At 44.4% G+C, this 10,957-nt stretch overlaps 1 protein-coding gene across 1 annotated transcript in view; it reads left to right on the top strand.

Annotated features, from left to right (window-relative positions):
- The first annotated feature begins 314 nt into the window (after nucleotides 1-314).
- ECHDC3 (enoyl CoA hydratase domain containing 3) overlaps nucleotides 315-10,957 on the top strand; it is a 41,595-nt gene continuing 30,952 nt past the window's right edge. The window contains exons 1-2 of the mRNA XM_006873168.1: nucleotides 315-484; nucleotides 6,281-6,402. Coding sequence (XP_006873230.1) covers nucleotides 315-484; nucleotides 6,281-6,402 — 292 coding nt within the window. The remainder of the gene's footprint in view (nucleotides 485-6,280; nucleotides 6,403-10,957) is intronic.

Raw genomic sequence — 10,957 nt, 5'->3', positions numbered from 1 at the left:
GTCCTTCTCCTTACACCCCACTCTGAGGCCCTAGCTACCCGTCGGGCTCCGAGGCGGGGCCAGAGGTGGGATGTGGCCAAAGGTGGGGCGGGACCACCAGTGGGAGGGCCAGGGAAGGGGAGGGACCAGGAAGGGACAGGGTTATGCTAGGGGAGGGGTCAGGGGGGTCGGAGAGGGTTCGAGGCTTGGGCCTGGAAGTTTTGATCGGTTCCTGCTCTTTCTGCCGTGTACCTGAGCCCCTTGGAGCGCCTGCGGCCTGTTGGTGTCAGGAGCTTGTGGTGTCTGATTTCCTAAGGAGTCGGCCTCTAACTGTCATGGCTGCGGCCACGGTCTTACGGGCCTGCGGGGCAAAGAGGCCCGGCTGGCTCATGCGCGGCCCTTGGGCTCCGCTCGCCTCCGGCTTCTGCAGCCGGGGACCAGCCGAGGCCGGGCGGCGGGAACCCGAGCCGCGGCCCACCAGCGCTCGGCAGCGGGACGGCATCAGGTCAGGCCGCGCCCAGAGTCCGCTTCCAACCCCACCTGCTGCTCGTATTTGGGGAGGGGGCGATAGCAGGGACCCGGGAAGAGATGGCAGCACCGACTGAGTCCAAAGGGGTTGGTACCCTCCACCATCCTTGATCCCAGATTTTTCATCACTAACGATTCTGGCCTCCTGGGAAGGAACCCCAGAGTTTACAGGTGTGCTTTGTGCTCCGTAGCTTTTGGGATCCTGCAAGTTAGAAACAGGTGGATTTTAAGTGGGATTCCTTTGGAAGGCCCCAACACTTCTCCTAAACTCTAAGGGCAAGCGAGCTGAGTACTGGCCATTGGGGCTCAGTGTGGGCAACTCTACAGCACCGCCCCACCACTGCAGCGGACTTTGAGAAAATCGTTTGACCCTGCTCCAAGGTGAGGTTAGGTTTAGCTGCTCCTCTGGCTGTCCTCGCCCAAAAGTGCTGGAGGTAGAGACAGACCGGTAAACAGAGTTAAGGACACACTGTACTGAGCGCTGCTCTTTTCCACAACAAAGCTGAAATCCTAATGCTAAATACCTGTGCGCAAACTGGAAACTGAAATCAGCCCAATGCAGGCCTGCTGGGCACATTTTTCTGGCCAGGGCAAAGGCACAAAAGGGTGAAATCATAGCATATCCATGTATTTTTAAGTTACAAAATCAAGCTGTTATGTGTTATTTTCCTCCCTCATAAGTATGGAGTGCTGGTGTGATGCTGTGGGTTAATGCGCTGGATTGCACGGTCGATGTAAACTGCAAGGTCGGTGGTTGAAGCTCACCAGCCGTTCCTCGGAAACCCTAGACAAAGTCGCTATGGGTCGGAACCGACTCCACGTACTTAACAACAACAACAACAACAACAACAACAACAACAACAAAGTATACCAGCATAAGACCTGGCCGACCATGTTTAAATTTCTAATCATCAGATTCCAGGAGTTACCTTGAACATGGCAGAGAGCAAGTCCCTGACCTGCAGCTGTTTTTTTTTTTTTCTACTATCCTCTGGCTGCCCCTTTCCCCAATTCCTCCTCCCTCTTACTCTGCAAAAGCCTTTATTTAGCACACTGGTGTGCAGACACCCAACCAGCAGGCCAGGTTCAGTTTCCTCTCACCTGCTCAAACAGCAGCTCTTTGCCACTTCTTGGGCCTAGATGTGTCCATGGCAGAGACAGGAAATCCAAGGTCTCAGAAAACTGGAGCAAGGTTTGGAAAGAGATGGTGATTTCAAAGTTGTCATATCCCATGACCCCACTGAACTCCTTGCAGGTCCCTCTGTCCTGCCCTTTTTGAAGGATAGTTCGGCTTCTACAAATCTGGTTATGGTTTGTCTGGATTCTGTCAGGAGAACCAGATGATAAAAGAAGGGATGGTTGAGTTCTCCAGTGTTAAACATGGCTCAAAAAGGGAGATGACTGAACTAATCTATTGTAATTGATAGAAATCATTTGCCAAAAGCCTGTTACAGTTCAGTTAGTTCTGATTCAGAGTACCCTACAGTCCAGACTAAACTGTCGCAGGATTTCCAAGGCTGTAATCTTTATGTTTGGCAGTTCAAACCCACCACCTGCTCCTCGGAAACCCTATACAGGGGTCGCTATGAGTCAGAACCAACTCAACAGCACTTAACATCAAGAACAACAAACTTTAGAGAAGCCGACTGTCCCATCTTTCCCCATGGATTCAAACTACCAACCATTCAGTTAGCAGGTTAATGCTCAACCATAGCACTAAGGGCTCCTTAGAAACTGTTAAGAGAAAGGAAATCCCCAAATCAAGATTGAAGGCAGCTCTATGTTAGTCACTAAGGAGCTCTGGTAGCGTAGTGGTTACGAATCAGGCTGTGAACCTCAAAGTCAGCAGTTCGAAACTACCAGCCGTTCTGTGGGAGAAAGATGAGGCTTTCTACTCCCGTAAAGATTTACACCCTCGGAAACCCTGTACAGGGTCGCTATGGGTCGGAACCAACTCGACGGCACTTAACAACAACATGTTAGTCACTAAGGAGCCCTGGTAGCGTAGTGGTTATGAATCGGGCTGGGAACCGCAAGGTCAGCAGTTCAAAACTACCAGCGGTTCCGCGGGAGAAAGATGAGGCGTTCTGCTCCCGTAAAGATTTACAGCCTCGGAAACCCTGTGCAGGGTCGCTATGGGTCGGAACCGACTCCACGGCACTTAACAACAACGTTAGTCACTGGTGTGGTGCTGCGGGATAATGTGCTGGACCGCAAGGTTGGTCAGAACTTCAAGGTTGGCGGTTCAAACTCACCAGCTACTCCTCAGAAACACTATACAGGGTTACTATGAGTCAGCACTGACTTCAAGGTACTTAACAACAACAACACACATTAGTCACTATAGGAGTCTCTCCAGGAGAAAGAGGAGGCCGTTCTCTCAGAAACCTGAAGTAGAAGTTCTACTCTGCCATATAGAGTCACAAAGTCAGAATCAGTAGTGGAATAATAGGAGTCTCTGAGTGGCACAAACACTTAAGTGCTGTCTATTAGCCAAAAGGTTGGTGATTCAAACCCACCCAACAGGTACCTCAGAAGTAAGGCCTGGTGATGTGCTTCTGAAAGGTCACAGCCTTGAAAAATTAGTTCTATACTGCACACATGGAGTCACTGTGAATTGGATCATCTTGATGGCTGCTAAAATATGAGCAACAGTCACTGGAATCCCTGTGGGTGGTAGAAATGATTAATAATGTGCTTGGCTGCTACCAAAAGGTTAGAGGTTTGAGTCCACTCACAGGTAGTTCAGAAGAAAGTCCTGGTGTTCTACTTTGGCAAAATCAGCCGTTGAAAACCCTATGGAGTACAGTTCTACCCTGACACACATGGAATTGTCATGAGTAGGAATCCACAACTGGTTATTGGTTATATAGGGGGAATTGAAAAGGTTTGTGGGACAATTCCATTCTCTTTTAATTCCATTTCCCAAGAATTTTTTGAAGTCCCCTTATATTAAGTACTAAGTAGTAAGCTTGAGCAACTTGATCCTTTCAAGTATTCCTTTTCAAAGCTAAACCTCTCAACAAGAATATTGTCATTTAGTGAGAACCAGATAGGAATTGAATACTCTGTATTAATTATCCCTAATCCTTACAACAACCTGCAAGCTAGATAACATTATCCCCACTTTATAGTGAAGAAACAAATTCAGAGAGGTGACTGCCTGTTCAAGGCCACACAGCCAGTGGGTGAGAAGAGCAGAAGTTAGAGAAAGTCTCTCTGCCTCCAAGTTGTTCCCACTCTGCTGTGTGCCATCTGTCACAGAAAAGACAACTAGATGAGATGGAAGTTCACGATGACACTGTACCCTCTGCTGGAATGTTGTTCTTAAGTGCTGTCGAGTCGGTTCCGACTCATAGTGACCCTATGTAGGGTTTCCGAGGAGCAGCTGGTGAGTTTACACTACTGACCTTGTGATTCTCAGTCCAGTGCTTATCCTGCAGTGCCACACCAGGAGTCTTCTGCTGGAATAGTCCAAGAAAATTAGAAATGTTGTTTCTTGCCATTCACCTACAGATATTTATCAAGTGTCTCTTCTGAGTGTGACACTCACTCATTTCATAGACCTCATAGTGGTTTACAGGGATGATCCGCAAACTCATCGGAGCATCTCCAGGGACCACCTCTTGCCTCATGACTAGTGCACACTTGTAAATGGGAAGGTGACACTTTCAACATATACCCTAAAGTGACCTCATCCTTAAGGAGATTCCCTCTTAAGATCAGTGATGCTGTAGACACCACATGTTTAGAATCAAGACAGCCATGGGAGAATGGTGAGAATTTCAGGATGTGTTAGCGGTTGGGTGACACTTGAGTAAGGAAGAGACAGAAAGCTAGGGTGACTTCTAGTTTCTGGTTTATTAGACAACCAAGTGGTAGCACCAAGAGAAGGGTAAGAGGCAAGTCTTGGAGTTGGAGAGAAGGCAGTAGAGCTCAGGAGAGAAGTTTGAATTCTCACTAACTTTGGGAGTTGTCAGTATAGGGATAGTGTCGATGCCAAGGGCATGGGTGAAGTTTCCAGGGAAGAGTATGTGGAGCAATAAGAGGGCAAAGAACGGAGCTCAGAGGATCCCAGCCATTTCAGGGATTATCAGCAGGTGGGGAGTCCCTGAAAGAAATCAAGGACTGGCCAGAGAGAGACCAAACATGGAGAGAATGTGGAGTAAAGACATGGAGGAATGAATTTCCAGGAGAGAGTGAGCAATAGTGTCACCTGTGGCTGACCAGTCAGGAGAGGGAAAAAAACAAAACATAGGCCATTGGATTGGAGTTGGCAGAGAAGGGATTATTGGTGAAAATAGTTAGTGAAGTACTAGGGACAGAAGCCTGGTTATACTGGGTTAAAAGTGGACTCAGCAATTTAGAACTCTCCAATAGTGTGTGTGACTTGGGAGTCAAAGGATTAATGGAACACATGAGCAGATAATGCCATGCAGTAAGGACATTACTGGGGCTGGAATCTTTCTTTTACACAATTTTGCCTGAGGCCTTAGAATTTAATTTAAGCGTATGTCACCGATGGGATGGCAGCTTTTTATATTTGCTACAGCAAGCACACTCATTATTTTATTGAAAGATTTAGCAGCAGTTTCTCTCACCATCACTCTTCCCCTCCAAATCGAGGTTTCGAAGTCTATCAGTATATCAGCTGCAAGTAATTTTTTGTACGTAGGAGAGGATATGTTTATGAGCAACAAAACTATCACAGTCACCTGAAGATTGCCGCAAAATTGAAATGGTATTCCAAAGAAAACGGTTCTTCTTATTGCATGGAAATAAATTCACCCATCAAACTTGTTTTCCAGAAAACGATGGCACAGAATGCTATTTATGGAGGACCCAAGTTGGCTTGGTAGGAATATCAGATTAAAAAAGGAATGAGAAAAGCAGAAAGTGTATAGGTGGAAACTGATGGGAAACAGATATAAAATATGGAACAATAATCTGTTTGGCTCGCTGCCTATTTCTTATAACAGCAAAAATAAGACATTTCAGTGTCCAGGCAGTAGGATGACAATACAGGTTATTTTAATCAGCATGTGGGATACCTTAAAATAGCAAACCAGCCCTTTTGAATGCTAGTTTTTTGTTAGAGGATATGTCCAGAAGAGCCCTCTTGCTGTCTGGTTTTGTCCTTTTATTCTTTTCATATCATTTCATTCCATTCTCAGACAGCATGAATTATTTTACAGAATTACAGGATGCCAGCTTTTTTTTTTTTTTTTTTTGAGGTGAAAAACTGCTGTCATATATCCATATTGGCAGAGGTACCTTGGCTGCCTATTCCTCAGAGTGGGTGGGAGGGATTTGGGGACGTATGTTCATTCTTGGCTCTTTTCCTAACCTTGTTCTGAAGAACAACAAGAAGAAAGAAGTTGAAGGTAGCCACTGTTTGCTAGATTCCTCATGTCTCCTACCACTGCCATACAGAACTTGTGTCCTCTCAGGATGGGTAGTGATGGTTTTGCAACTGCTGTGGCTTGCCCTTTCTGTGGAATTAGCAGTCATGTTTCTGACAGCAAACCTGGGAAAAAAGAGAAACAAATCAAGGCAAGAGGGAGAAAACCAGCTGCATCTCAGGTAGTCTTTTCCTTGTTTTGACTTAGCTGTAACTCCAGAGAGCTGACAGACGCTTGAAAATGGCACCAACCTCCAGCCGTTCTCTTGCTGTGTGTTGTAAAAATAGCTCCCAAATTAGAATGGAATTGCAGGGGCCCTAACTTGTTTTGACGAGAGCATGACCCGCTAACTATAAAAATGTTCTTCACAGGAACATTGTCTTGAGCAACCCAAGAAAGAGGAATGCCTTGTCACTTGCGATGCTGAAATCTCTTCAAAGCGACATTCTCCATGATGCTGAAAGCAAAGATCTGAAAGTCATTATCATTTCAGGTATTCACTTAATATCTGTCCTCAATATTCTGCGATACCCAGAAAAGATTTCTCACAAGTCTGATGAGCTAGGACATTCCCTCCCTCACTTAACCAGGGAACAGTCTTTTAACCTCCTTTACAAGAACGTTAATCTTGGAGAACTCTTATGTAGTTGGGGTCTTGTTAGGTGCTGTCAAGTTGGTTCTGACTCATAGCAACCCTATGTACAGCAGAACAAAACACTGCCCACTCCTGTTCCAGCCTCACAATTGTTATGTTTGAGCCCATTATTGCTGCCACTGTGTCATTCCATCTCGTTGGGGATCTTCCTCTGTTTCACTGTCTCTCCATTCTACCAAGTACACTGTCCTTCTCCAGGGACTGGTGCCATTTTCCAGGGACTGATATCTCCCGACATGTCCAAAGGATGAGAGAGTACAAATCTCTTCCAAGGAGCACTCTGGCTATACTTCATCTAAGACAGATGTGTTTCTTCTCTGGCAGTCAATAGTTTTTTCAATATTCTTTTTCAACACCATAATTCAAATGCATCGACTTTTTTACTATCTTCTTTTACTTGTCCAACTTTCACATGCATATGAGGATATTGAAAAATACCTTTGTAAATTCTGTATCTACACTGTTCTCTATTTTTAGGTCAGGTGCACCTTAGTCCTTAAAAGTGGTGTCTCTCTTCTTGAACACTTTAAAGTGGTCTTGTGAAGCAGATTTGCCTATTGCAATAAGTTGTTTGATTTCTTGACTGCTGCTTCCATGAGGGTTGATAGTGGATCAAAATGAAGTCTTTGCTAACTTCAATCTTTTCTCCACTTATCATGATGTTATTGATCCAGTTATGAGGATTTTTGTTTTCTTTGCATTAAGGTTGTAATCCATGCTAAGGGTTTTAGTCTTTGATCTTCATCAGTAAGTATTTGAAGTCCTCTTTGCTTCCAGCAAGCAAGGTTGTATCATTTGCATATCACAAATTGCTAGTAAATCTTCCTTCAATCCTGATGTCACGTTCTTCGTCATATAATCCAGCTTCTCAGATTACTGGCTCAGGAGATAGACTGAATAAGTATGTTGAAAGGAAATAGCCCTGCTGCACACCTTTCCTGATTTTAAACCATTCAGTGTCCCCTCTGGACTCCTGGTGTGGTGCTATAGTGTCAGCATTGGACTTTGAACCCTACGATTGACAGTACAAACCCACAAGCTGCTCCTTGGGAACCATATACAGGGTTGCTATGAGTTGGAACCGATTTGACGGCACTTATCAACAACAACAGTATCCCCTTGATCTTTTCAAACAGCTGCCTAATGGTTGGTTCCTCTTGAACAGTGAAGTGTTCTGAAATTCCCATTCTTCACAGTGTTATCCATAGTATGTTATAGTCCACAAAGTTGAATGTCTTTGCAGAGTCAATAAAACACAAATCATTAAAGCACGAAAATCTTTGTGGTATTCTCTGCTTTCAGCCAAGATCCATCCATCAGACCTTAGCAATGTTCTCTTCTGTATCTGGCATGAATTTTTGGCAGCTCCCTGTCTTTGTACTGCTTCAGCCATTTTTGAATTATATTCATCAACATTTTACTTGCATGTGATAGTAATGATACTGCCTGATTTCTGTTGGATCATTTCAGCATTCTGCTGGATCATATCTCCTTGGAATGGGCACAAATACAGATCTCTCCCAGTCATTGGGCCAGGTAGCTGTCTGCCAGATGTCTTGACATAGATGAGTGATGGCCTCCAGTGCTGCATCAGCTTGTTTGTAAGTTCCCAGTTTTGGTTTTCGTCAATGCCTTCTGTTCATCTTGGACTTCTTCCTTCAACAGCATCAGTTCTTGATCATATTTTATTTACCTCTTGAAATAGTTGAGCAGCAACCAATTTTTTTTTTTTTTTTTTGCACAGTGACTCTATGCATTCTTCTCATCTTCTTTTGATGCTTCCTGAATCATTCAACATTTTGTCCATTGTTGTCGTTTGGTGCCATCGAGTCGGTACCAACATAGCAACCTTAGGCACAGTAGAACGAAACACTGCCCGATCCTGGCCTAACCTCACTACTGTTGCCATGCTTGAGTCCATTGATGCTGCCACTTGGCCAGTCCATCTTGCTGGGGGTCTTCCTCTTCTCCTCTGACCCTTCCACCTTACCAAACATGATATCCTTCTCCAGCAACTTGTCCTTCCTGACAATATGTCTGAAGTATGAGAGACGAAGTTTGGCCATCCTGGCCTCCAAGGAGCACTCTGGCTACACTTCTTCCAACACAGATCTGTTGGTTCTTTTGGCAACCCACGGCACTTTCAATATTCTCCTCCAATACCATAATTCAAAAGCATCAATTCTTCACTGTCCAGCTCTCGCATACATATGAGGTTATTGAAAATACCATGGCTTGGGTCAGGTGCACCTTAGTCCTCAAGCTGACATCTTTGCTCTTCAACACTTTAAAAAGGTCTTGTGCAGCAGATTTGCCTAATGCAATACTTTGTTTGATTTCTTGACTGCTGCTTCCGTGGTGTTGATAGTTGATCCAAGAAGAATGAAGTCCTTGACAACTTCAATCTTTTCTCCGTTGATAAGAATGTTGTTTATTGATTGAGTGGTGAGCATTTTTGTTTTCTTTACATTGAGATGCAATCCATATTGAAGACTGTGCGCTTTGATCTTCATCAGTAAATGTTTTAAGTCCTCTTCACTTTCAGCAAGCAAGGTTGTATTATCTGCATATCGCAGGTTGCTAATGAGTCTTCCTCCAATCCTGATGCCATGTTTTTCTTCATAGAACCCAGTTTCTCAGACTATTTGCTCATCACACAGGTTGAATAAATATGGTGAAAGAATACAACCTTGTCACACACCTTTCTTAATTGTAAACCATTCAGTGTTCCCATGTTCTGTTCGAACAACTGCCTCTTGGCCCATGTACAGATTCCTCATGAGCACAATTAAGTGTTCAGGAATAGTCATACTTCTCAATGTTGCCCATAGCTTGTAATGATCCACACAGTAATCATAAGCCTTTGCATAGTCAATAAAGCATGGGTAAACATCTTTCTGATATTCTCTGCTTTTAACCAAGATCCATCAGACATCAGCAATGATATCTCTTGTTCCACGGCCTCTTCTGAATCTGGCTTGAACCTCTGGAAGTTCTCTGTCAATGTATGGTTGCAGCTGTTTCTTTATTACCTTTAGTAAAACTTTACTCGCATGGGATATCAAAGAGATTGTCCGATGATTTCCGCATACCATTGGGTCACCTCTCTTTGGAATAGGCACAAATACGGAGGATCTCTTCCAATCAGTCGGCCAGATAGGTTTCTTCCAAACTTCTTGGCATAGATGAGTGAGTGCCTCCTGTGCTGCCTCACTTTCCTGAAACATTTCAGTTTTTATTCTATCTATTTCTGGTGCCTTGTTCTTTGCCAATTCCTTCAATGCACCTTGGACTTCCTCCTTCAGTATCATTGGCTCTTTTGTTGCTGTTGTTTTGTTTTTTAAAAGTTTTTATTGTTAATTGAGTGAAAGTTTACAGGGCAGATCATCAGTTTTACATTCAGCAAATCATATACCTTGTTTCATTACAATGATTATAATCCCCCCCTGCCCTCCAGCTCTCAGTCCCTCTCTTCCCATGAATCTAGAGTCCTCAGTTGCTCCCTTTCTCCATGTCCCCATCTGTACCTCCATCTCTGATGTTGCTGCTTCTCTGGATAGGGTCCCACATTCCTCTTGTGCTCTTCTCCCTTGATGGTCTTAGGGTCCTCTGTTTCTGGACTGTAAGATTAACTACTCCCCCATTTTGTTACAAAACTTCTACCTTTACAATTGTGACAGTCACAGTTAGTCATGATAACAATTACCCACTACTGAATCATAGGAATCTTATCCCCATCTCTTTTTACCAGACCCATCTAGATAAGATGAAAATTATTCAGGGGGCACTCTATCTCCCCCTACTCTCCCAACTTTTTTTTTTTTAAATGTTTTATTGTGAATTATGTGATAGTTTACATGGGAGAACATTAGTTTTACATTCATCCTAACGTGTATCATGTCATTGCCATGGTTACAATCCCCTCCATGCATCATCAACCAACCAAAGGGTATATACCCTGCAAGCCTGGCCCCTGGTCGTCAGCACACAGCCCCTCTCCCTCTCTGGGTCTAGAGTCCCCAGCTGCTCCATCTCTCCACGTAATCATCTCTGCTTCCATCTCAGGCATCACTGCTTCTCTGGGTAGGGTCCCGCTCTCTGCTCTTCTCCCTGGATGGTCCCAGGGACCTCCGCTCCTAGACTACAAAGGTAATCACTCCCCTCCTTGCTACAAAACATCTACCTTTACATTTCCAACCCTCACAAGCAGTCCTGGTAACAATTATTCACTATTGTATCACAAGAGACCTATCTGCATTTCCTTTCATCAGCCCCGCCTAGACAGATTGGATACTGCTCAGTGGAGATTCTACCTTTCTCCATGCCCTCTGGATCTAGGTTCCCTCTTGAAAGCTTGTAAGCCAGTCTCTTCTTGCCTTTGTAGTCCCCCATT

This window comes from Chrysochloris asiatica, unplaced genomic scaffold, assembly GCF_000296735.1.
Source record: "Chrysochloris asiatica unplaced genomic scaffold, ChrAsi1.0 scaffold00226, whole genome shotgun sequence".
NCBI lineage: Eukaryota > Metazoa > Chordata > Mammalia > Afrosoricida > Chrysochloridae > Chrysochloris > Chrysochloris asiatica.
The sequence above is the reverse complement of the archived record's forward strand: the minus strand, read 5'-3'. Positions and strand labels throughout refer to the sequence as shown.